Raw genomic sequence first — 26,781 nt, forward strand, 5'->3', positions numbered from 1 at the left:
GTCTGACTGTAGCACTGACTTATCCCCTGGCTATTTGTATTAATACTCTGGTCATTTATCATTCCCCCTCCCCACCCTCCAAAAAGACGGGGGCCACAATGTTGACAGAAATACTGGAACACCTTCCCCGTTTGGGACAGGCTGAGAAATTTGGGGCTGTTCAGCCTGGAGAAAAGAAGGTTGTGTGGAAACCTCACAGCATCTACCAGTATCTGAAGGAGCTACAGGGCAGGCAGAAAGGGACTCTTCGTCAGGCACTGTAATCATAGGACAAGGAGTAGTGGGTTCAGACTGAAAGAGGGTAAATTTAGTTAGCTGTTGGGAAGAAATTCTTCTCTGTGAGGGTGGTGAGGCCCTGGCACAGGTTGCCCAGAGAAGCTGTGGCTGCCCCATCCCTGGAAGTGTCCCAGGCCAGGTTGGATGGGGCTTGGAGTGACCTGGGATAGTGGAAGGTGTCCCTGCCCACGGCAGGGGGGTGGAACAAGACGGTCTTTGAGGTCTCTCCCGAGCCAAACCGTTCCGTGATTTAAGGAGATTAAGTTGCTGGTGGCAACAGGGAGACCTCTGGCAGCACTGCAGGGAGGGAGACTTATTGGGAACCCCAGTCTTGAGCTGAAACAAGTAACACCATGCAGTTTACACCTCTTGAGAGAACCTAAAGAAGCAGCTATAGATGAAAATGAGTTGATCCCAAAAAACCTGAGGGCCCGCCAGGAGACCCTGCCAGCAGCACTGCTGGGAAGACTGCGGTACTGCTCTGGGAAGCCCGGCCTTAAAGCTGAAACAGCACCGCGCGATTTACACCTCTTGAGAGAACCTAAAAAAAAATAAACAAAACCAAAAAACCACCAGCCCAAAAAACAGGCGTTTTCGTTTAAAACGTCAGCGCCGACCGCGGAAAAAGCGTGAGGGCGGCGCGCGCTGGCTGAGGGAGCCGCGGGGCGGGAAAAGGCGGGCGGGCCCCGCCCCGCGCGCGGAGGTGACGCAGCCGTTGCCGCAGAGACGAACCGCCCCGGCCCCCCCGCCGGCCCGGCCCCCCCGTCCCGGTGCGGCGCGGCGCGGCTCGGCTCGGTCCGGTCCATCCCGCGGAGCGGCCCCGGGACGCGCCTCCTGTCACCTTCAACGGCGCTGGCCCGGGCGGGAGGCGCGCGGCGGCGCCGCCATGGTGCTCATCAAGGAATAGTGAGTGCGGGGAGCTCCCCCAACCACGGCCCCCTTGAGCCCCTCCGGTCACCTCCGTCCGCGCCCGGGGCCTGGCGCGGTGACGGCCGCGGATGGGCGGCCCGGCCTTGTCCCGCACTGCGGCCGCGGAGAGGGAGGGAGGGAGCGGGGAGCGCCGTGAGGGCCGCGGCGGCGGTGGGGGCGGCAGTGAAGGTCACGGCGGGGCGGGGGCCGCGGCTGTCGGCGGGCAGCGGGTCCGTGTGGCCCCTCTGCGGCTCCGCGGGGCCTGGCCGGTGCCCCAAAGGCCTCCGCGGGTGGCTGGCCCCGCACCGGCTGTGCGGGGTGGGTGTTGGCGGTGCCCGGGTGCCGAGGGCCGAGCCGGTCCCGGGGGTTTCTGTGGGAGGTCTGAGGGAGGCAGGGGCGTCTTGCCTCCTGCTCCTTGTAACGGAGCAAAGTGTCAAGTCTGGGTTTGATCCCCTTCCGCCTTTGGCTGTGTAATCTGCAAGGAGGGACTCCCAAGAATGTCAGAGACAAGGTAGCTCCAAAATATTTTTGTGTGGGGAAGCCTCACCTTGGAGTTCTTCGCTGACCCTGAGGCTGCTGTGGTAGTCCTGCCCTGCGATGGGGATGAAAGGGTGGAAAACTGGCTGGACATGAGGGTGTGTAACTATTAGTCACGTTGCTTGTCACAGTCCTTGGTTCAGCAGCTTTGTGCTCGCTAACGTGGATATACTCTTGGACCGGTGCACTTTGGCTGGGTGTCTTCAAAGCTGTGCATGCTCTGCACATAGTTATTTCCTGAGTTCCTAAGGTTAACTCAAGTGCATTCCCAAGTTAAGTGCATTCCATCATTTTAAACTTCTTTCGGCTGATGGAAGAGGCTTGCTGTTTGTTTTTTCTTTCTCCCCTTATAAAAGATACCTGTGATCCCAGTGATAAAGTGGGTTTTCAGGTCTTCTCTTAGACACATTTACCTACATGACTGTGTCCTCCTTACAGGAATTATTTTGCAAGATTATGGACCATGGTGTGGATTTAAATATTAAAACTGTGTTGAGGGTTGTACTTATCCTTGTAGTTGTCTCTATACTTGATTAACGTTTTTTCCCCTCAATCCTTAAAACCCTGCTATTTTTATCCAGACAATAGGAGTGTAGAATTCAAGAGCAGCAGCAGCGGAGCTGCTCTTTGTAACACAGAGACACCATTACCTTCTGTGGTGTTAAACTGGATAGCAGGCAGAAACCTGGGCTAAGTCCTTAGTTTCAGGTGCATGAAGAGATAACTAACTCCTTCTACAACATCTGTTTTGTTGATATTTTCCTGTGAATTTATTACTTTCCCTCTTATAGCACCTTGGCTGGGTTATCATGTATCTTTTTCACGCTTCTGCTCACAATTCCCTTGCCCTGTACCACAGTAAAGCTCATTATCAGTGAGCTGTGCTGTAAAGGTGAGAACATATGTACTTTGAATTTTCAGATTTCTGACGGTATGAGCAGTTCATTTTCATGACTTTCACTTCCAAAAGTCGTTTTACTCAACATTATTTACCTCATCATATCAGCATGTCTACTGGTCTTTCACACAGCCTGTTTCAGAAGCAATCTGTGAAGTGTAAATGTTAAGAGTAAAGGTTAAAAGACCAGAATTACTACATTGGTTTCCTTTTACAGGTTTCCATTTGTATTTTCAGAAGGCTCTCTAAACCTTTTTTAGTGTTGCCATTACACTGTTTCTTTTCTTCTCTTTGTTTTGTCCTTAGTAAGACATATGTGGCTCTAAGGACAGTCAAGGTTGCTACTGGACTTTCCAAATGAACATTTATTTTTGACTTCCTGAGATTCCCAGCCACCTCTAACAGTTGCACGTTCTGAGTTGTGTCACTCTGTTGGCTCAGATTTAAGTATTGCTGATGTTGTATGATGAAATTGCCCATTTTACATCCTATTTGAGATGGTTTTTGCTGAAATCTCATGTTCCAGGAAGCAGTTGTTTAAGGCATATTGAAACCACTTGTTTTGGTGTGAGCTGGCTATTTGCTTTGCTATTACTGTTTTGCTGTTATTTATGTTAGTTCTGGTTGCATGCAGGTAATTGCTGCCTTCCTACTGTAGATGCTAAAAATCTAAATGATCTGTAACTTCTTGTCATCTGAGCAGATTATTCTTCCATCTCTGTGACCCGTTGTCACACCCTCCCTAGTAAATCAGGTGGGTTTTATTATGTGCTCCGTAAGTATTTTAGGAGCTGGTACAGAAATAGAGCAATATAACCAAAACCTGATGTCACATTTTATTATCAGACGAGTCTGTATCATCATTTCTCTACAGCTGCTTGTCCTGATGGTTATGCAGTGATGACTTTAACATTTTCATTTGATGTCCTGTCAGACTTTCAGACTTATCTTGCCTTTCTATCCATCCGTGCTACAGATAAGGTGCCTGGATTTCGTTCATTTGTTTGCATTTTTTTGGTGTCAGGGTTTTTAAATGCTGGCTGGAGTCTTGCTTGTTGTCCTTATTTTGATTTAAACTGCCTTGGAAGACCTTGAGGAGAATCAGAGTGTGGAGACTCACTTCCCTTTCCTGTAAAGTGACGATAATGCCACTGACTCTCTCTGCAGCTGTACTTCCCTTTGCTGTCATTTGAGGCAGATTTTAATCTAACAGGGATCTTAAATGTTCCTCACCATTTTCAGGCCAACCTCATCATATAGTTTCTCATAAGTTGCGCAAGTTCTGTCCTAAAGTTAGGAATCTGTGTTCACATTGCTGCTTCTGTGAAGCTTTTCCTCAAGATCCTCTTGAGTAGTCTTCCTCCTTCCTCCTTTTTCACTTGACTACCTATAAAGTTTTTTCACCCCCGCCTTCTTGGTTTGCTGGGCTGAACCAACTGTAAACCACTGATCTTCTTTGTGTTTCTGTTTCTCCATTGATGAACATTGAACTCTAAGATAATGATTCAGATTTAGTGTCTTCCAGTTTCCTGAGTGGAATTCCATTCACTTACATCAATGTTTTACACCAGGTTTTCTAAAGAATAATGTTTTCACTCCATTCCAAATAAATTGTGTCTTCGCTGTTTCTTGGTCTTTCACCTTTATTTATCATCCAGTCCCTCCTTTCATTCTTACTGCACTTTTATCCAGGTAACTAACCCAACATCATGTTTGATGGCAAAGTCTACCTGTGAAAATCTATTTCCTTTTTTTTTTATCCTCTGTTACACCATACTGGTGTTGGTCCTCTTCCCTCTTGCCTTTCAGCAGGTATTTCCAGGAAACAATATGTAAAAGTCAGTAAAACAATTGTAGTTCAGTGTATCCTGCCAGTAAGTGGCACATGAATTTCCATTAACTGATCAAATCCCATTTAAAAATTGCTTTTACTTCCTATGTTTGGCAAGGAATGCCATGTCTTCAGTAGACATGATGTAAAGAAGCACACGTGATTTGGTCTAAAATTTGTTGCCTAATGATTGTTTTGTTGTAATGATTGTTTTGTTGTTCACTTTTTTACACCATTCATGATCTCTAAAACTCTTCCATACCTGAACCTTTTAGCTGGTTTTTCTCCAAGCTGAAAGGCCAAGCCTTAACTGCTTTCTTCTCACACAAAAGCTTTTTCCCATCTCCAATCATCTTTTTTAACTTCCTTCACTTTTTCTGTATCCTCTTTGAGATAAATTGACCAGGACTATGTGCAATATTCAAGATGTTGGTACATGGGAGATTATAGTGATATAATTGTCTTGTTGTGTCTGTATATGCTGTTCCAGTTTCTAATATTGGGTTTACTTCTGAACTGCAACTGAGCTGATGTTTCCTGCTGCTTTTCTATAAAGACACAAGATTTTGGCAATAACTAACTTGGGGCTCATTAACCCCATGTGTTTGGTGAAAATGAGTCCCTGTAGTGCATTATTCTTTTTTTTTTAATTGACACTGAACTTCGTTTGCAGTTCTCAGTAGTTCTTTCTGCAGTGCTTTACTTGTGACAGCAACACTTCATGCTGATTGCAATCTTGCATAATCTGTAATCTTTTGCCCCTATTGCAGTTTGTTCTTTTGGTAAAGTGTAAAAAAAAAATTCTATTTTCACCACTATTGCTTTTTAAAAATCTGTTTATTAATACAGAGGACTTTTTTTCCTGATTGTGTCCTAGTTTCCTTGAGACTAATTCCCAAAGAATTGGGAATTCTTCCGCCCACGGTAGCTGTATCCATTTCCTGTCTGTGTCTTGCTTTGGTTCCTTGTTCAACATCATCCTTGCTGAAAGCAGAAGTCAAACGCAGATCCAGTTTTGGAGAAGGTCTTAACAAGCATGTAGTTCTGTCCACTTCAAACTGATTCTTTTCCCAAAAAATCTGTGTGACTTCAGGCAGTTTTTGCTGTGTTGTCCAGTCAGTTGATTCTCAGAAGCATTCAGGAAACCACAATAAAAAAAATTTGACTCATATAAAGCAGTGGCAGCATCTTCCTCTGCAGTGAGCTCTGAGAAAGCTTTTCCTCTGCTGTTTCCTGCTGGTTTGGGACATGTGAGCGAATCGTGCAGTGCCTTGTGGCTATTGCAGATCTCTGCAGAATTGCTGAGGCCCACAGAAACCCCCACAGCAACTTGATGAGGAATAAGATGGGATTGCTGACAGGATGGAGTGAGAGGGAACACCACTGGGTTGATGCTGTGTAGGTTTGTAGGCCAGTGAAGTATCACCAGTGAGCATCTATTGAATTCCAGAGTTTTAGGAGAGGGTTGCAGTTATGCTCTATCATGTATTGGTTCTTTTTGAGGTTATTATATAAATAGTCTTTGGTCTAAGGAGTACTGGGTGGATGCTGGAATACTGGGGGCAGAGGAGAGCTGTGCAGGCATTGCTGTGAAGAATGTGGGAATTTTGCAGCTGCAGGGATATTTGCTAATTTCTGTCTCTGTGTTCCCTTCCAGCCGCGTTATCCTGCCTGTGTCTGTGGAGGAGGTAAGTTCTTTGCTTCTTGCTTCCTTGCTTTAGGACTGTAAATAAACCTGTGATCAAAGCAGGTTCTGTGAACAAAAACTGGAAAATGCAGGCTGTCTTCAGGAACCCCTGGGAGCTGTTACTCATTCACCACCATTTTGACCAAATAATTGTATTAAGTCTGAGGGTACCAATCATCTCTCTTATAAAATACTTTCAGATATGCTGATTATAAATCTTGACTTGTCAGGCTGTTTTCAAGCACAGTTTCCTTTTGATTAGTACTATTATTCTTTTCTATTTTTTTAACATGAAGGGGAAGCTTTAATAGAAATTTAAGTCACCCTTTAAACTGTGTTTTGCTGGAACTCTTTTGTTTTAAATTCTTAGGTGAAGATCAAGAATTTCTTGTGACTTAGGAGGCTGGTATAGGAAAAGGACTCTTTAAGACCTGTCCTGTTTAGCTCTTACATACAGAAACATTTCTTTTTGTTTAGATAAAGCTTGAATTGAGAGAAGAAATGTAGTTTCTATTGGACAGGGTGATTTTCATCACCTAACCAACCATGGAATAGCTGTGCAGACTCTGTGACTGTTTCCCTCCTGTTTCCTGCGAGTTGCAGCTTGCCTTTCTTTCCTCCCTCCTGCACTGAACACCACTCCTGCAAAGAATCTGACCACAGAAATGTTTTGAGTTTTTTAATCTTTATCCTACCAAGGTAGAAATTGAAATAACTGAGTCTATAGCACTTCCGTAGCAGATTCCTTCTTCTGGATGTGTTTTTTTTCCTTGTGATCCTTGGCTGTAAGCCTTGGGTTTATGAACTGTGATCAAGGCCTTGTTTTAACTCTTAGGGAGAGCTGTGATAACAGCACTCTTGTTCATTTTTCTTTCCTCTGAATATAGCAGCTACTGTGGCGTAGACAGTGGTGGGTTGGCTCATGGCAGCACTTTTTTAAGCACATCCCTTTTATAACTCTCACTCTTTTGACAGAACACAGTTTAGAACTTCATGTAGTGCATTCCTGCAGCCATGAGACTGGCTAGTAAAACAAAAGCAGTGTCTAAGCTGAGTTTCTTGTTCCTGTGGCTCTGTCTGCTGTGACAGATATCAGATGCTGACAGAAAGCCTAGACCTCTGATCAGAGAGTGGTTTTGGATCTGTGTTCTGTGTTAGCACAAGAACAAAGCTGTTAATGCCAGAAGTTCTGTCTGTTCCTGTAGCTTTTATGCTTTCTGCATGAATCTGTTTAAAGCAGTTCTAACAGAAGTCAGACTGAAGTGTTAAGAGTAGGGAAGTTTGGATCTTTTATTGTGCCTGAGTGCCACTTACAAGAGCAAGTGCTTGACAAAGGAAGGAATAACATGATAAGCTTTATCAAGTAAGCAAAGGATGCAGACTTGCAGGTTAGAGAAAGCTGTGGGTAAATGGCAAGTTACTCAAGCTCAATGGACAGAAAGGACCTTCCTGAATAACAGGAACCCTGCCTTGTAGTGATATGGCTCCTTGGTATCAATCTGTGTAAACAGAAAGTCAAAGCATCAGTATACAGATTGTTTCTTTGAGGGGGTTAGACTGGATGGATCCCAACACGGGGTTTTCCTGAGTTCTCTGATACTGGGATTAGCCTTCATCCAGTTAAAGCGAGTCCCTCGCTGTGCTCTCGTCACTCCCTGGCTGTTCAGAGCCTTGTGTGTAAACTGCCTGTGTGGAAAACTGAGGCCTTGGGCTGTAGATAAATCTGTCAGTCTCTAGCAACCTCCTTGCCTGAGGGTGCCCTGGGATTATATGTTTTAGGATGTCTATTGCTCTACTCTAGGTCTAGTGCTTGGCTTGTGGAGAGACCCCCAACCTGACCACATCGAATTTCTCCCCAAACTTGCACATTGTCACCATGTCCCATGAGTGATGTTGGTTTCCAAGGTCTGGTGTTCTTCCTGTGATAGGTCAGATTTCAGGAGCCAGTTCCCTGAGCAGAAAGGGTTCTAAAGTTCACTTAGCTTTGCCTATGTACCTGGGTGTGGTTAAAAAGAAAGGTTCTTTCCAATATTGACTCAGAGGATGACTACTGCTTTGTTTATTGCTTCATCACCCTTCCTCTGTGGAAAGATGCTGACACATCTTTGCATTGCTTGGTCACTGCACTGCTGTGTGTTCTACAAACCAGCTGTTAAACCTTCATTGCTTTCAAGGATTTCCTTGTGTACAAAACTCTTAAATAGGGCTCTGGAGACTTGTTATGCTCTTGACTGTGTAGCTGCTCATGAAGCATCTCTGGCTAACAGGAGGAATTCTGATTTCACTTTTATGTAGTTGATTTTTGCTCAAAAGGCTTAAGAGTTCACACCTTTTGCATGCAAATTGCTGGCAAAAGTCTGATGCCAATGTGTAAGATAGGGAATGAAATTAATTGTAAATTTGAGACGTTGTGAAAGGGTTGAGGGAGTCTTCTGTGAGATTCTGTGATATGCCAGGGATTCTACATTCAGTCTCCACCCTTAGCAAATGGATCTTAACCCCAACAGTATGGAATTCAAGAGAAAACTAGTGATCAGGAAGGCATTAGGGAGCTGTGACTTAATCAACACAGAGATCAGTGCTGCTTAGTTAGCCAAGATGGGAATTAAACGGTGCAAGAGAAGCCCTGGTGATGACTAAAACTCGAAAGCTGGGATGTGGGAGTTAGACTGTAGCAGTCTGTCTTCTTCATGGAAATCCTGCCAAAATGTGGTCCTGCTCAAGTGCAGGCTGCAAGCTGCACTGCTGTGTTGGTTTATCCATTGTCCCACTGCAGGGAGCAAAGGGAATCTCCTTGTTGTGTGTTGGGTGCCAGGCTTTGCTCCCATTCTCTGACCAGCGTTGCCTCGCACGGTGCCAGCTTGGGGATCGTGGACTCGTGTGGGTGTCTCTGCCAGCTGCCACTGAAATGCTGGTATGGATTAGAGCTTTGTGTACACATTCTGTGCTGCCTCTTTGTTCCTTTCACATAGGAAGGAGCTTGCCAAACACAGAGGAATCTTATTAATTGCGTTCAAAGCGGCTTTCAGGAAAACAACTGCTCTTGAAGATGGTTATGTTGAGATCAGGCCTGCTGGAGGAAATTTGGTGCAATGAAGATATTCTCTCAGCTGTGTAAGAGGTCTTTGACAGAGAGCAAGAGGGATAACTTCTTGCAGAAGAGAAGAAGGGTTTTTTGAGCTCTCAGGTCTGTCTGGAGTCCAGATTCATAGAGCCAGAATCTGTTTCTCTGTTTACCTTTGCAGGGAGATGATGTGGTATTTGCTCATTGGGACAGTTTTATTTGGGCCTCTTTCTCTCTTATCAATGCGATTAAAGGCTCAGAAATAACAGGGAAGTTTAAATGGTGAAGATGTTAAACCAAAGGGTTTATCTTCTTAGTGTCTGAACTTTGACCCACTTATTTGAAAGGGAGAAGGAATGAATAAGAGGCTGTTACTAAGAGGAATTAGTTTGTGCTCCTGGAGATCTGTCCTGGGACTTGCTGCAAAGCAGTCAAAGCCATTCAGTCCTCCCCTCTAATCCTGTAGTTACCAAACTCATAATAAACTCTGTTCTATGAGTATTTGTGTGAGTCTTACTCTGCTAAAGCAACTTTGCTTCTAAGGTTTCACAACTCTCATGTTTTGCTCTTCTGGAGGGAGGTGAGTGTTCTGCTTTGTGTGGATCATATGTAGGGAGTCATAAGGAAAGCAGTGTGGTGTATGAAATGTCAGAAGTCAGAGACTTCTACTGCAGCCCAAAATCCAAACTGAAACTCAACCTGCTGTGACAGTGCAGGAACTGTCCAGCCAAGTGAGGGCTGCTCCTGTAACCTGCGCCAGGACCTTCTGGAGAGAACCAGCAGAGCTGCTGCTCTTAGCTGGAAAATGGTCTGATTTTTGTTCTTCCCCACATTAACTGAGGCCAGGACATCTAGCCTTGTTACTCTGGCTTGCCATCTACTCTTCCAGTAGGAATAAATATTTCCTTAGCCTTTGTTGGCACCAGATGGTACAAAGTACCAGAGAGCTTTGGGTACTGTTGTTATTTTGGATGCTCTGACAACAAAATTTAACGACTGTAGGAATCTTCCTTCATTGCAGAAGATGTTCCAGCCCAGTGAAGTATTTCTGGGTTCTCAGCTCTGAGCTGTATTCTACTTTTCCAGGCTGGGTTTCAGAAGTGCTGTTCCTGTTTCTGATGCAGAGCCTTATGCTGTGGAAAAGGAAGATGGCCTGAACAGTGTTGCATTGCTTTGTAGTTATGTTAGGGAATTTTTTTGGGTTTTGGTGGTTGTTTTTAAATTTTTTTTAATCATTGCACTTTTGGTGCCAAACACTTTGTGGATTACCCTTTCAGATTGCCTCCCTGTACTGTTGCCTTTGGCAACAGTTGCTGTTTTGCTCACTTAAGAGTTCTGAAGACTTAACTCTGTTAAGTTAGAACTCTTCCTTTTAACTTAGTGGTTTAACTTTGTCATCCTCAAACTTTGCTCATCTAACTTTGCCTCAGAGAGACCTGTGTGAATTTTCTTCATTTGATCATGTTTCTTTTGAGCTCTGCATCCCCTTTTTCGGCTCCAAGAGGCAAGAGTGTATTAGTCTTTACATCTTCTGCAGAGGAGAATGTGCTCTTTTGTTCATTTTCTTGATTTTTCCTCTGCTCTGCCCTGGGAAACATTTGTGAATGCCTCTTACAAAAGAAATTGTATAGTATCAAGTACTTTAAGTGATTTCTGGGAAATAATGCTGCCAAGTGCGTGTCTGTAAGAGACTGGGAAATTATCTTAGGGTAAGAATTTTACTGTATGTTGAAATTCTGTGCTCTCCCTGCTAGTAGTTTAAGCTTCTGGCTAAGAGGAAGTGTGATACAGAGGAAAAACAACACAACCCACACCAAAGGTAATAGGAAAAATAATAGGGGGAGCAGTGACAACATAGGTCAACTGGTCATCTGGGACACTGGCTCAGTTATTTCATTAGATAAAGTTTTCAGAATAAAAATACCTTTTTTACTTAAGGCTTCATACTCAGTTGTTTGAACTGCACGTGGGGGATGCTCATCTTTGACCCTCAGGGGCTCCTAAGCTGTGCACATTTAGCAAGTTTGTTTCTTGGAGCACTTAAATCAGGTGGTGCAAGTAACCTTTGTCTTCTGTCTCTCTCCTGAAGTTTTTCACTCCCTTCCCTCTTACCCTGCATTTTGTAAAAAAGCTTGATGTGAATTTCTTTGGGGCTCTTCTGGATGCAGTACTGTGTGCTTATTGATTCAGGACTGGCAGTGCCTTATTCTCCACTTTTTGGGGACACCTGTGTGCCGAAAAGAGTGAAACCCAATGGATTTTGCTACAGTGTGCCCAAGGTCATCTGTGTTTTCTTTCTTTCTGATGCTCCTTTCATCTTTTCTGCTTTCTCCTGAGTTTATGTTGGTTTGGATCTTGAGATTGAAGGGTTAAAGGTAACTATCTTATTGGCAGTGCTTTCCTCCTAACTACCACTCAAGCTTTCTATCTCAAATGAAATTAAATGAGCTGCTTATCTGCCCATACAAGTGGATGTTCTTTTCTTTGCCCTCTCCCTGGGTAATAAATTTGTCCTTGGCTTCTTCTGGCAAAGTTATTACTTCTGCTAAATTATAGCTGTGGTAATAATGTGTCTTTAACTTCTCCAGTATCAAGTGGGGCAGCTGTATTCCGTGGCAGAAGCCAGTAAAAATGAAACTGGTGGAGGTGAAGGAGTGGAAGTCCTGGTGAATGAACCCTACGAAAGAGATGGAGAGCGTGGGCAGTACACACACAAGATCTACCACTTACAGAGGTATGGGAACCCTTTCATTCCCAGAGTTGGGCAAGAGGAACCAGAGGAAGATGTAATAAGGTTGAAGCAACTGTAAATCACAGATTATGTAAAGGCTGAAAGATGCAGAGGTAAGGCAGGAGTATAACAGCACCTGGCAGTGAGAATCACTGGGACATCCACCCACCCCTGTAAACGTGGCTGTTGTCCTAAAAAAAATGTGGCTTTGAGCTTTTCAAAGCAAATCTGATCCTGCCACCCAGTATTTTCATACTTGAATTTGGCTAAAGAGCAAAATACCTCCTAGATTTCAACCTCCTAATTTTTTTTTTCATTTTTTTATCTTTCATTGTTCAAAGAAGGTTTATATTAACACGTCTGATTTGGCATCTCTGGAAACACTGTAATGGGGTTGGGGAGAACCCTACCAATTCCAGAAGTGTGCAAATCTCTAGTGTTTGCATTCCAGGTGATGTCCTGCCTGTCTCAGTCTGGGCCACAGTTCTCATTCCATGTAGTGCTTATCAATGCCTTTCTTCTTATTTCCAAATTCTGCAGCAAAGTGCCAGCATTTGTGAGAATGCTGGCCCCTGAAGGAGCTCTGAATATACATGAAAAAGCGTGGAATGCCTATCCCTACTGCAGAACTGGTGAGTGCCTGAGGAAGGACTCTGGATTCTGCCTTTTTGGTTTCTGGGGGCAGGGGGAAAAGGTAGGAGGAGATAAGGAAAGACACAACCAGTGGTGAAGCTGTTTCAGCTCTTCAATCTTGGATTTCTGTTCTCTAAGCCTTTTTTGTGGTGAGGAAAAGCAAAATACAGGAGTTAAAAGAACTGCCCCTGTTTGATGTGCTGCTAATGAGTGACAGAGGAAAACAACAGACCGAGAAATAGATGTTGGTCCTCCTAAAGGAACAGCTGTGTAACACTAATGAAATAAATACACGAGGGGTGATTTTATGTGCTCAAGTGCAGCATAGCCCGGGTGGGAAAAAGTGGAAGATGGAAGAGGGGAACAGGGTAGATCTCAGCTGCCTCTTGCTTAGTGCATTTGAAGGGAGCAAGTGTTAAGTGTTGGGTATCTGCTCACTTGCAGGATCTGAGGTCAGTGAGGGTTGAACAGAGAATGCTGCAGTTGAAGTGAATCCATCTGTAAAGGCAGGGGTGAGGCTCTGGAAGCTGTGTGAAGTGGTGAAATAATGTCAAACTCATTTTCTACAGGAGTGGTTAGTATTTACTTACTGAAGTTACCAGCCACAGTGTTTAGCCACTACAGCTTCTCTGGTCTTCACTGCTATAAACTGAAAATTTGACTTTGCCTCCAAACTCAAGTAGTGCTTTTGGCATCATTTTATGCTGTTTGTATCTCTGAAGGACACATTTTCTGCTAGTTGGTAGTGGTACAGTTGCTATGGGAACTAGACAATTAAAAATTCCAACTGTTCTTGAAACTCAATATATAAAAAAAACCCTTTTTTTTGACGATTTACTTAAGTGAATTTTAAATGAAGCATTTTAAAGGGAAGGGAAAGCTTTGCAGTGGGAGAGGATAGTGTTACTTCAGTCTGTGAAATTACATGCAGCAGTCTAGTGGAATGGGTATTTCGAATACAAAATTCAGATACTGCCATCAACTTTAGAATAAATTTGTAATGTCTCACATAAGATGTGGAAACAAAGTTGTTTGCAACCTTTCTAATTTTTATGCAGTTTTCTTGCTGCATGTTACTTAAATTAGTTAGTAAATGTCTAGTTTATTTCCATGTTAAGCCCACTGAACTGATTTAAATGCCTGGCTGTATCCTCCTCCTCTTTTCCTTCTCCACCAATTTCTGAAACAAAGGTATGGAGATACTTGTTTTGTTATTCTTAAGCTGCTTATCCTTCAGTTACACACTGCTAAAATTCTACTTAAGTGGAAAACATGGGATACTAAAATCAAGTACAAGACTTTTCAAACGGTCAAAGAAATTTCAGGTTTTGATATGCTAGAAATGATAACAAAGCCAAAAAAAACTCTGAACTTTAATAAACAGCAACATAATATGAGATAAAAAGTGCTTTGTTGTGGGGGTTGGAGCAGAAGGCACTTTTGATGCGGAGGCTGATAAATCTGTTTAGAGAATCTGCCAGCCTGACATGAAGCAAGAAAAGCTTGGAAAAGTTGCTGAAACCTTCCCTTGCTAGGATTGGGCAGGAGGGGAGAACCCATGGATGTGAGAACCCATGGATGTGAGAACCCACGGACGTGAGAACCCACGGACGTGAGAGCCACGGACGTGAGAGCCACGGACGTGAGAGCCACGGACGTGAGAGCCACGGACGTGAGACCCATGGACGTGAGAACCCACGGATGTGAGAACCCACGGATGTGAGAACCCACGGACGTGAGAGCCACGGACGTGAGAGCCACGGACGTGAGAACCCACGGACGTGAGAACCCACGGACGTGAGAACCCACGGACGTGAGAGCCACGGACGTGAGAGCCACGGACGTGAGAACCCACGGATGTGAGAACCCACGGACGTGAGAGCCACGGACGTGAGAGCCACGGACGTGAGACCCATGGACGTGAGAACCCACGGATGTGAGAACCCACGGATGTGAGAACCCACGGACGTGAGAGCCACGGACGTGAGAGCCACGGACGTGAGAACCCACGGACGTGAGAACCCATGGATGTGAGAACCCATGGATGTGAGAACCCATGGATGTGAGAACCCACGGATGTGAGAACCCACGGACGTGAGAGCCACGGACGTGAGAACCCATGGACGTGAGAACCCACGGACGTGAGAACCCACGGACGTGAGAGCCACGGACGTGAGAGCCACGGACGTGAGAGCCACGGACGTGAGAGCCACGGACGTGAGAACCCACGGACGTGAGAACCCACGGACGTGAGAACCCACGGACGTGAGAACCCATGGATGTGAGAACCCACGGACGTGAGAACCCACGGACGTGAGAACCCATGGATGTGAGAACCCACGGACGTGAGACCCATGGATGTGCTGTGGGGCTGCCTTGGGCGTTACCCTTTTCCTTTGGATGCACTCAGGTGTTTTGGTTGGATGTGAGGAGCCTTGGATGCCCTGGTGTGAATCTTTGGGCAGCAGAACATGCTGTGCTGGCTTAGAGCAGCCAGGCTTTCAGCCCTCTCACTAGAATCTGAAATTTAAGAGCCAGGGACCCAGCAGGAACTAAACCTGCATGTAGGAGTTGCTGGGGCTTCTGCCTGTGCCCTCCTGTCTGAGGTGGTGTTGCTGTGCTCTCCCTGGGGCACTGCTTGCTTGCACATCAGCTGTTGCACAGAGCCTTCTAAACTGGAATAAAGCAGTGCTTTCACTTGATTGTGCCTCGTGGTATGTTTTTTTTAATTATATGAGATCATCCTTCTTAGATTTCCCTATATCTCTTCTGAAAAGCTCAATTAATATGCATATTATGGGCCATTATCAAAGCGGTACTGCAGATTGAGGGAATTTAAATGCCTAGCTTATAACTTTCTGCAATTCTGCACACTTGTTTGTGCTGTAATATGTTGGTTTTATGTACTTTGAATGGAAGCCTTGCTTAGCTCCTTTGAGGGTATAAACCATAAGTGAGGTGGTGGTTGTTGTATGGTTTCACAACTTCTGCAGTAAAAATGAAGTGAGGATTGCCTAATGGTTTTACCTGTGGGCTGGTGCCAAGGGGAGCAGTGTTCTTCTCTGCAGTCTGACTTAAATATTAATGTTGCTTAAATGTTTTTAGAAAAGCAATTTGATGTGTGTTCCCAACTCTGAGTGTAACCATGGCCTGTGGCCAAATGTCAAGAAACTGAGAAGTTGTAACTGCAGTTGAAACGTGTAGGAGTTGCTGCTGTAGTGCCTCTAGAAGCAGGTCTTAATTTGTAGCCAGCTGAGCATTGAAGTTTGAGTGGACATTTCTGAAGAGATTAATTTGTTTACTTTACAAATGAGGAGTCTTCCCTGCAGGGAAGAAGTTATGGAGGCAAAGGAACCTGTTTGGAGGCAGCTGCATAGTCACAGCACATAGTCATGGCAAAGTGGGAAGGCCCTGGTTTATAATTATTGCTGGTTTATTCAGCATTTTGTTGGGACTAGCAGGAAAAAAACCCCACTTCCTTCTTGCAGAAATAATGAAATGTTCCTTGAGATGAAGTTCAGCCTTTGAAAAGTTAGCCTTAGCTCTGCCTTCTTGTTCTCTCCTTCCAGCCCAACATGTCAGTCTAAATAATTGGCTTTCTGTAAAATTGCTGTAGAAAGCAATTTTCACATGCTATGGGGTTCAGAGCAGTCCATGCCCAGCAGTGGGTAATTAAGGCAGCTGGATGTGCATGATAGGTGATTTGGGATGGTAACTGTCTCCAGAACGCTGGGTTGGAAACTCAAAAATTGTTACAGTACCTTTAAAACCAAATTGCTCCTTAATCAAGCCCTCATGTTAAACTTCAGAACAGACCAGAGAAGTTCAACTCCAGCTTCAGACTTCCTTCTGCTTGAGTAGAATTGCTCAGGTAGAGCAGATGCTGACTGTTACAGGATCTTTAATTGCTTTTCTGTGTTGAATAATTGAGCCTCACTGTCCGGGGAGTTCAGTTACCACGAGCAGCAGAGATGCAGAGGGTCTGGTTACTCCAGGCAGTTCTGCACTGGCCTGAAATCCAGCATGGGTTTCCTTTGGAACTACAGAGAGGCTTCTTATCTGCAAGCTGAGAAAGGATTGGTAAAATGCTGTCAGCTGAACATACTTATTCCATCTTCTCATCCAGCTGGCTGCAGGCCAGGGAGTACAAGTGGCAGTACATAATTAATTGCTGCTCCTCTGGGTTTCTCCTAGTCTGAGAATTTCCAGAGGAGAAGGGGGTGAAGTTAGCTGGGTTTTATCAGCTTCCATGTCTTTTCCCTCAGAGGTACCAGCAGTGCCCTGGGAAGCTGAAGCTGTCCCTGTTTGGCTGAGAGTGGGAGGAGGGCAATGGTTGCTGTACAGTCTTTTTTCACTAAAGTACTGTGTCTCTTTCTTTTCATGTGTTGATTTCTTGGACCAGTAATTACAGTAAGTATTGCTTTTACTGATGATCTATGGAATAGTGTCTGAAATGAAGTGTTCTGGGTAGAAGCAGCTCTTTAACGTGAGCTAAAGGCACTTCAGCCTTTATCACTTTAAGATCACATGGATTAACCCCCATTACCAACTCTGGTGTATCCACAGACCCTTTGTGACCATGGACAGAGACCTGTCTGTGCTGCAGCAATGGGAAAGAACCATTGCCTGGGTAAACGGAATAAAAACCAGTTAGCTCATGCCGTGCTGTCCCTTTGAGGAGTCTCTTTTCTGAATTTGATGTTTCCTTTCTACATGCTGACTGTTTCACTGGCTTGTGCTTTTGTTTCTGCTCCCCTGAGGGAGGATAGGGTTACCTTTGGGAGTCCTTTGCTACTCACAGTAATAGTGAGAAATGGAAAGTGTTCTGCTTACTTGGCAGAACTGTGCTTCTTGTCCCTTCCCAGTGTCAAAAGCTCTCAGCACATCAGTTTGATACTGTTATTAATTTGAAGAGTTGCATCAAAATATGTACTCAGTGCTAGATTAGTAATCTCTTTGGAAAGACAGTTCCTGCCTAGCTAACTTATGTTACCCCTTCTAAACTCTAAATAGAGTGGCAGATATTGTCCTTTAAAGAAAAAGCTGTTTATAAACTCCAAATGCTTCACTAAAACAATAGAACTTATGGGGGTTTTTTTTGGTGAACAGCTTGTGGTTTATTTAATCTTAAGTAATTAATGATCAATCAATTTTACTGAAAGCAATGATCTGATTACAAATAATACTGAAATTCCCTAAGTCAGACCCCAGTAAAATGGAGAGTTCATTCTTTGAATGATTCAGTTCTTTGAGTTGACTCTCCTAATGCTTATCTGTGTAATAAGAAGACAAATTCTATATCATAAGAATAACAAGAAGCTTTATTTTGATGACAGAATGAGTATATGAAGGATGACTTCCTGATCAAAATTGAAACCTGGCATAAATCAGATCTTGGAACACAAGAGAATGTAAGTACTTGTGTCATGTGTTTTACTCATCTCTTTAATGTCACAGTGCTGCTTTCTGTGCTGGATTAGAGAAGTGCTGTGTGGAACTGTCTATTCACTGTGGTCCTGCATTTCAAATATTTGTCTCACTACCAAGGCAGAGACTCCCTTCTTGTTGGCTTCTCACATAAACTGAATAAAATTGACCCCCAAGCACTTGTTCTGTGTGAGCACCTTTGCTTCTTTAGAAACTCTCCCATTGTGTGCTTACCAAGGGGAGCACTGCATTTCCATCTGGCTTTATGTTTTCTTAGAATGGGAGTGTTCTGTCACTGAACCAGCTCCTTGAGTCTTGTTGTTTCCCTGCAGGTCCATAAACTGGAGCCAGAGGTATGGAAGAGTGTAGAAGCCATTTATATAGACATTGCTGATCGGAGCCAAGTACTCCCCAAGGTATGGTAGGTGGGTAACAGCTCCCTCGGGGGGGAGGCCTTGTGCTAAAAGAGGAGATCATGGATAAACTGTGTTTTCAGGGATGGTCACAGGTAGCAGGACAAGTGAGAGGATGGAAAGAGGAGGAAAGGCGTTCCTTAAAACTACTCATGCAGGCCAGAGGAAAAGCTCTTTTAAAAACTGTGTCAACACTGCCTGGAAGATGTGTTGCCTGGGCATGTAACTGTATTTCTACAGCACTGCAGCTGGCTAAAGTGCTTGAATAGCAGGAAATGGCACTCCCCTTTCCATACAGGATCTCTCTTAAACTTCCCCCTTTTTGATACCGACCCCTGGCTTCACAAGTGTACCTGGAAATGGTGTAGCTAACACTTGGTTTTAAGAATCACTACAGTTACTGTGGGAAAGAAAGGAGTGTTTCTGTACTGTACTGGGAAGAAAAATCAGCTGCACAAAAATGGAATGTTGCTTGAGTTTCCTGACTTTCAAACAGTGTTTGATACCATTCTCATGGTGGTACTGTGAGTCTGACTGTACTTTCCTTCTAGTGAGCAGCATGTGAACATCACAGTGATACAGTGCTGTGAAAAATTCTAGAGAGCACAGCTCCAGAGCATAGCTGCTTTCTGTAACAGCAGTGTTTAGCTCCCAAAGAACAAGGGGTTACAGGAAACATATCCTACAGACCTTCTGATAGCCTTACAAAGGTTGTATCAGTTTGTTACCACTTATTCATAGGTCTAGGACACAGCACAGGGGGGAGAAATATTTCCTTGAAGTGTCTGACCTAATGTTGAGGTCTGAAAACAGTAGCTCTTGAGAAGGCAGAGGTTATTCTTTGCCCAGGAAAATAAATCCTTCATGTGAGAGATCAGCTGGATAACAGTAGAATAATTTATGTTTAATCTTTGTGTCTGTCCAATAGGATTACAAGGCAGAAGAAGATCCAGCAAGATTTAAATCTGTCAAGACTGGACGTGGACCTCTGGGTCCCAACTGGAAGGTTTGTATTGATGGGTTCAGGAGCTGTAGCAACTTGCATGACTGAAGTACAGATACTGGGGTTTGGAGCCAAAGGTACATCTGGAAAACACTGGAATCTTCCTTCTGCAGAAGGAAATGCAGAACTTAGCACTGAGACTGTTGTGGTTTTAAAATAAGTGAGAGAGCTTGGTACAAAGAGTTTGAGTTCCAGGAACTCTCCAGAGCTGTCTGGTGCTCAGCCCAAGGGTTCACCCAAGAGGATTTAAGTATGAAATAGCTCAGTAATGACCAGCAGTGTTTAACCTTTCACTGAAATCCTTGGAATCTGAAGACATTACAAGTGCAGATCTAATGCCAGTCTTTAAAAGGGACCCTGAGTGGGATTTGGGGAGCTACTGGTGTGGAGGTCTGATTTCTAGCAGGCACAAGTGGCAGAAGCTGAAGTTGATATGATTCACTTGGGAAAAATGGTTATGGCTCCTGTAATAGGAAATAGGAAACCTAATGGAGTTTTCTTTAAGGCTTTATAATCATGACTCAGATGATATAATCTAATTCCAAAATGTTTTAGATAGGGAGTTTATCAAGAGACTTTTAAGGAAGCGAAGTAGTCGTCGTATAACAGTGAGGATACTGAAAGACATAATTTTAATGGAAGAAAAAGGGGACAACAGAGGAGAGGAAGGAGTAGTCTGTTCTCAAAATGGAGGGAAAGCCACCTGTGAAGGAAACGAGGGTCTATTGTCATCATGCTCTTCTATACCCTGGAAAAAGGGTGAGCAAAGGTGTGACAAAACTTGTCCATAAAAAATAAGCAAGATATAAGGATGCAAGAGGATTGTGGGGAATTGTGGAAAGACTTCATAGCTAGGACTGAAGGAGCTGCTTTCCTGGAGACATTCAGCCAGGGGCTTAATGTGAATATCTTTGTGTCTTTGCAGAAGGACCTGGGGAAGCAGTCAGATTGTCCATACATGTGTGCTTACAAGCTGGTAACAGTCAAGTTCAAGTGGTGGGGTCTGCAAAATAAAGTGGAGAACTTTATACAGAAGGTATGTTCTGCGATGAGGAGAGATGTGGAAATGGGACACGTTTCATCACCCACCTGCTGTAGCAGTCAGTGCCTCTGCCTGAAATTCTGCAGTCAGTTAAAGCTGGGTTCAATTTGCTGCTAATCCAAGGGCAGGGCTGGCTGGTTGTTGTGTGAACTGGCTATGGAACGTTGTCACTCTAATGTGTGAAGGTAAATTGGCTGGTTTGTGTTGTTTAATAGATCAGAATGGCAGTCACTTCGTAGTTGATTTGTGAGTGATGGGGTGATGCATTTATACTGGAATTACATTGCTTAAAGGCAAAACATTTTTTTGTGGGGAGATAGCTCCAGCTATTCGATCCTGATCAGCTGAGGATCTTTCTAGCAAGTCCTGGAGCTCTAGTCATGCTTTCCTCTCCCAGTCTGCTGCATGAAAAACTTGTGTTAAAAAATAAGCAGATGGTGGGAAACTTTATTGACTTTAAACAGAAATGGTATCTTGAAAAGAGCTTTTTTGTGGCAGAGTCTATAACCCATGAGCTGCAGGAGAATGCTACACCTGGGAATGTTTGTGTGTGGTTTCTCAGACAGTGCTGTGTTCATAAAACTCCTGTGCCTTCAGATCACAGAGACTTCTCAGTGATTAATATTGATAAACCACAGAGCCACTTCTGCAAAAGCAGTTCTCTGGTGTTACAATCTAAAGACAGCTCCAAGGGGGAATGACCACGGTGCTGCAGGATTTCAAATACCTCTAACAAAAGTCCTGAAAAAAGCAGTGTCTTCAATCCCTTTCTTTTTATGAGTATCTACAGGTTTGCATCAAAGTATTCAAGCTGCTTTTGATGAGAGCAGGTATCAGATATGAAACCATAATTGATAAAACTGAAGTGTTCTTCCTTAATGAGGTCTTTCCAAGAGACTTTGTATAACCCTGTCTAATAGAATGATTTTGCCTAGCTTATCTCTTATAAAATGGAAATAAATTGCTCCAAACCTGAAGTAGCTTGTGCACATTAGTCACCTCTGCTGAAAGGTTTTCAGCTGTAAAAAACAAGTTTAGGCATTTTTTTAGGTCATTGCAAAGGGAACAAAAAACACTTCCTAACTTCCAGTTTTTAGCAAGTTAAGAATTTTAAAAATACCTGTTTCTCCTTTTTTCTGCACCTCTAGGCCAACTTTCATGCTCTAAGTAAACCCAACTTGGAGCACTTTATTCAGTCAGAACAGTACTGTCAAATCAAAGGAAACTCACTAATTCTTTCAGTGCAGTGTGCAGACTGCTGTCTAGGTTTGAGGGAAAAAAAAGACATTTCTCTGGGGATTCAGGGCTCTAGATTAGATATTCTGATAAAAGAATAAAAATGAGCTATCTCCAGTTTCCAATTGTGGCAGCTAGATGGAAAGGTGGGCGAAGGAGCTGATTCTTCAGTGTACACATCTCTGAAAATTCTTACAATCCTGTGAGCTCCATGGTAATTGCCCTGTGACTAAGCTGGTTTGTGTTTTATTCCTCCTTTTGCAGCAAGAAAAGCGTCTCTTCACAAACTTCCACCGGCAGCTCTTTTGCTGGCTTGATAAGTGGGTTGATCTGACTATGGAGGACATCCGTAGGATGGAGGAGGAGACCAAGAGACAGCTGGATGAGGTCAGTGGGAAAGCAGGGCAGGTGTGGGTTGTGTGAGAAACTGCTTCTCTCCAGCACAGCAGAGAGGAGAGGCTGCTGCATTGTCAGGGCATGGTGTGAATTGTGCTCCTGCTATTTAGGTCATGCTGTGTGTGCTTTGAATGATTGGCCATGAGTCCATCGTGCTGGCATCTCCTAATCATTATGGAATTCTCCTTCTGTTTGTTATTGAGCCAGTAAATGTATTGAACCACAGGTAATGAGGGGCTGAGTGGCAATGATTCATTTACTGCCTCAGTATCTTCTATTTGCTTTTACTCAAAGCTGAATGGTCGATTTTGTTCTCATTAATTGCTGGAAACCTGTTGAGTAGAAGGTTTTTTAGCTCTAAGTACCGTAAGCAGGTAGTAGGGGTATGTAACAGGATTCTTACTCTGAGAAACACAAGTTTGGTAATAATGAGAACCTTGTTCCATGGTTTGTGTCCTGCCCTGCACCCTCCTCTCCCTTCGTGCCTCAGGATATGTCATTCTAGTTTCATGTTCACTCTTGCCCTTTGGATAAGGGTTCTAAATCTGTTGCCAACCCACGGCTTAACCAGAAATGGTGCCTGCATGTGCATTTCGCAATCGCTGATTTGAGATGCTGAGATATAATCAATGTCTTACATACTGGAGGTGTTTCATACTGATAAATTTTGAGATAAGGCATGTGAGAATCAGTACTTGAACACTGTTTCCTTTTTCAGATGAGAGAAAAAGATCCAGTGAAAGGAATGTCGGCTGCAGATGACTAATATGACTCCTTCCTTGTGCACTGTAGGTATCAAGTGATTTGACAAAACTCTGTATTACTCTATTTGGTTTAAAACCCCCAACATTTGTGTGAGAAATGATCCTGTTCATAGCTTGACAGGCAAATCTGTGGTATTGATTGTTTTTATAGTTTCACTGACAGGTTGATGAGCGAGGTTTACTGCCTCGTTTCAGAACTATTCTAAAGAAATGTCTGAGTGAAAAGTGTAAGAAAAATGTGTTAGAATATTCTGTAGATTTTAGTGCTATTCTTATTTCTGTAATACGTGTGTTACTTTCCATGACTTGCAGAGAAACTTTTGTCAGTCTCAAAAAAAGTAAGTTAGACATGCAAATGCTTGGAATACAGTTGGAAATTGAACATTCCAAGCATATTTACAAGGAATTTATTTTTTCCATTGCTTGTTAACAATATTTACTAGTGGGCCAAGGCTTGGAGTAACACTTGGGCATTGCGGGAGAAGCAACCATGACAATTTTAAAGCTTTTGATTTGTTTTCTTTCTATTCTGTTAAATTATGTCATCAGTTTGGGGGCTGATTTTGCCAAATTTTTCTTAGACACTGTGCAAAAATGGGGTGTAGTGTTAGAGAAGTAAGAAGGCAAAGAGAAAGAAGAGATCGTCCATTTATGTTGGGAAGAACAGGTTATTAGGGCAGTAAAATGCCGTCCTAGTTATCCTTGGAAGGAATGGGGTGGGGCAGAACCACATCCTCATGGAGTACTGACTGTTTACCTCTGTTTGCCCTCTGTTATCTGCAGGTTTCTTGGTGGTAAGTGGGGAGCACGAGGTGAGGGAGTGTCTGAAGGGCTGTGTTTTGGTAGATATTATTTTAATTTTTGAATGCAGCTTCAACCACTTGATTTTCTTCTTCCTCCTTTCCTCTGGCTCAGTGCTGCAGTGTAACAATGCATTGTCTGCCTGGCGACAGCGTGACTCACATTTGCTCTCTCAAGGTTGTCTGACACTTGCCTTGGCACGATGCTTTTCCAAAGTCATCCTGAAACGTTTCCCTGTTGTCTCTTTGTTTCAGTTTGCAAGACAGTCGTCAGGAAGGCCCAGGGAATCCACACCCTTGACTGACGGACCATCTCTGGATCAAGCCTTTCTCTGTCCAACCGGCAGGCGATTTTAAACCTCCCATAGCTAATTCTAGATGCCCCTTAATATTGTGAGCAAATAGACAGTCTGGTACTAAGCACTCCGATGTTAACACGTGTATCCCGAGGAGTTTCCTCCTCGGAGCCGTGTGACTTAGAGATCGCTGTATTTACGACTCCTCCCTCCTCTTTTTTTCATTGTGTTCAAACCAATTTCCATGTGGCCCTGTTTGATTTCCAAGTGACATTTTTAGCTCAAATAGTCTTGTGATGTGGTGATTTAGAACTTTTGTTTTTTGTTTTGTTTTGTTTTTCCAAGTGGGATAAACTGCCACCTTTTTTTCTGCCCAGCCCTTCACCGTTTTTTGAATGTCTGTTTGGAGAGGGAAATTATCCATATTTAAAAGTGCAAAACTCTTCCACAAAATGGGATGCTCTCACCCTTGCTCCCAGAGGGAGCTATTTAATGGCAGGTAGTCTGAGTACAAAATGAGGAGCAGCCAGAGAGTTCTTGGTTTGTGGTGAGTTGTGATTTGTGGCTTCTGCAGGGCATTATTTTGTTCTGGCTTAACACACATGAATTAAAGACTGCCCAGAAGCTGCAACCAGGCCCTCTGCTGGGGCCTTCAGCACTTACCTGTTGAGTTTCAATTTTAGAGGTCTGTCTGGCCCACGTAGCTCTGTTGTCCTCCAGCTGTGTGTGTCAGTCTTACAAAATCTTTCTTGACATATGTTGCAACTTCCTGGTTCTTTATTTATTAAGACTTCCCATAACTTAGAAAGCTGAAATGGTTTTGACTCACAATAACAATGTGATTTTCCCTGGACAAATTGGGATGTTGCAAAGGCTGGTGTACAAGCGAGGTCTTGGCATCTGGTTACATCCAGGTGCCTGGGGCGGTGGTTCTGCTCAGCAATAATATCCTTCCCATTGCAAGAATGACTAAAATATCTCCTTTTGTGCTGTAAAAAAAGCAACTTGTAAAGACCTGCAGTTTTCTAGGATATCTGTTGGTTATTATAAATCACAGAGGATATTGTTAATATAAAGAGGTCTTGTTATTTAATGAACTCAAATATTTACTGTACTTATCCTTATGTTGATATCAGCTTTAGACAATCAACTAAGCAGAACAGAATCAAGGAAATGCTGCTTTCTTCAATATGTATGAGAAAAATTCCTACTTCTTTGCTTATCCCTAAGGCCCAATGTTTGATTCTTTTTTTCCCCCCTAGTAGTAATAACTTTATTTTCCACTTCTGTATTTGGCAGCACTAACATGAAATCCTGTATGCCAAACAGTCGTGGGTGTATCACCACTTTTGAGGAGTCTTTTTAGCATTCTGTAATACACTGACTCCTCCAGCCCTTCCCACTCCTGCAAGCAGGAGAGATCCTGAGATGATCCCATGCCATGCTGAACAAGGCTGTGCTGGGATCAGAGCTGTTTTCAGTGTGAGGGAAGATGGGAATGCTCTGGAGGGAGAGGAAGGCATTTGGTTTCTGGGGAGGGGGCAGTTTATCCCTTTATTTTTAGTCTGTTATTTTGCCTTACTCATGTCTAAGTGCAATAAGCTCTGAATTGTACCAGTAACTCTGGCAGGCTCTTCTCAGTGACCTCAGACGGTTCTGTGGGGTTGGGGTGGGGTTTGAGGGGTTTTAGCAATCTCACCGGGCAGAAGTAAAACAAGTTTATTGTAAAATAGGTAAAGAAACTAAATTTTAATCTTTGAGGCTATTTGGGAACAGGAAGTTTCATGACATGTTGTATAGCTGTTCCAGAAGTATTCTAGGAGTGTAGGCCCCAGTTAGAGTTCTTTCAGTTTGAAGTATTTTTAACAGAGAATTTATGCACTGACTTTCCATTTATGTTTGTTGGTTACGTTTTGAGGGATTCTTATATTTGAGGGCAACCTGAGAATACACATAGCACACTTGTTCTTTCAGTTTGTGTTATCCAAGAGGCTTTCCATCTGATGACACTAATCGCCGTGGAAGCAGATTGTAACATTCCACCATTGCAATCCTTTTTTGATCCTCTGATTTCAGAGTAAGAGCTTTTACACAAAGCTTTCCTGATTAGTGGAAAAACTTGGGGGGGGGGGGGGGGGGTGAGAACTGCAGGAACTTCAGCCTGAATACTCCCCCCACCTGCTCCCTGCCCTTTTGTTTTCTGTCCTTCCAATTTGATCCTGAGTGAAAGCATCCCTCAGCCTTTGGATAGACAAATCCTGTAAAGACCCTTCAGTCTCGATGCTTGGTTCCTGCTAGTGAGCATAGCAAAGATCACGCAGCGTTCCCGTGCCGTATCTTCCATCAGCTTTGGCAAGAACCCCTGGACCTGCCGGCTCCCGGTGGGATCAGGAGGGGCTGGATGTGCTGGGATCGTCACTCCCATCCACACCAGGTGGGTTTGGGGGTCTGGGGGCAGCCCCCTTGCCCCAGCCTGGGTCAGGCTGGTTTGCTGACAGGGCTGCTTGCCCCCCGCATCCCGCACCCCTCTGGGTTCATCCCGCTGGGCCTCCCGCCACATCCCGACGGGTTCTTCGTGCTCTTTCCTTTGGCAACACACACTTTGTAGAATGGGTTAGATTATCTCGTCGTTTCTTTAAATGTGAGTTTGTGCCTTTTTTGTCTCCTAAATCTTCCAATACAGGCATATTGGAAATGAAATCTAATAAAATACTAGACAGAGCCTCCCGCTTCCGTCTCCTTTGTTTTGGGATTTGGATTTGAGGTCTCGGTGCCAATCCCGGGGGTGCTGTGGGTCCTCCCGCCCGCGTGGGGGCGCCCTGGCGCGGTGCGTGCCCG

The 26,781-nt window shown here is 43.9% G+C and overlaps 1 protein-coding gene across 1 annotated transcript; it reads left to right on the forward strand.

Moving 5' to 3' along the window:
- The first annotated feature begins 1,019 nt into the window (after window positions 1–1,019).
- Window positions 1,020–26,665, forward strand: PITPNA (phosphatidylinositol transfer protein alpha). Its single transcript, XM_032129858.1, has 12 exons — window positions 1,020–1,182; window positions 6,109–6,139; window positions 11,791–11,936; window positions 12,474–12,565; window positions 16,969–16,976; window positions 17,903–17,977; window positions 18,326–18,409; window positions 19,335–19,412; window positions 20,335–20,445; window positions 21,952–22,074; window positions 22,802–22,871; window positions 23,903–26,665. The coding sequence occupies exons 1-11, from the start codon at window positions 1,163–1,165 to the stop codon at window positions 22,847–22,849; spliced, it is 816 nt and encodes a 271-aa protein (XP_031985749.1). The 5' UTR covers window positions 1,020–1,162; the 3' UTR covers window positions 22,850–22,871; window positions 23,903–26,665.
- Window positions 26,666–26,781: the final 116 nt, after the last annotated feature.

This window comes from Corvus moneduloides, chromosome 20 (assembly GCF_009650955.1).
Source record: "Corvus moneduloides isolate bCorMon1 chromosome 20, bCorMon1.pri, whole genome shotgun sequence".
NCBI lineage: Eukaryota > Metazoa > Chordata > Aves > Passeriformes > Corvidae > Corvus > Corvus moneduloides.

Bases quoted from the DNA above. Each gene is read 5' to 3' on its own strand.
- PITPNA (XM_032129858.1), top strand. From the start codon at position 1,163: ATGGTGCTCATCAAGGAATA. The intron at 1,183-6,108 runs GTGAGTGCGGGG...GTTCCCTTCCAG, and splicing joins ATGGTGCTCATCAAGGAATA to CCGCGTTATCCTGCCTGTGT. The intron at 22,075-22,801 runs GTCAGTGGGAAA...TTCCTTTTTCAG, and splicing joins CCAAGAGACAGCTGGATGAG to ATGAGAGAAAAAGATCCAGT.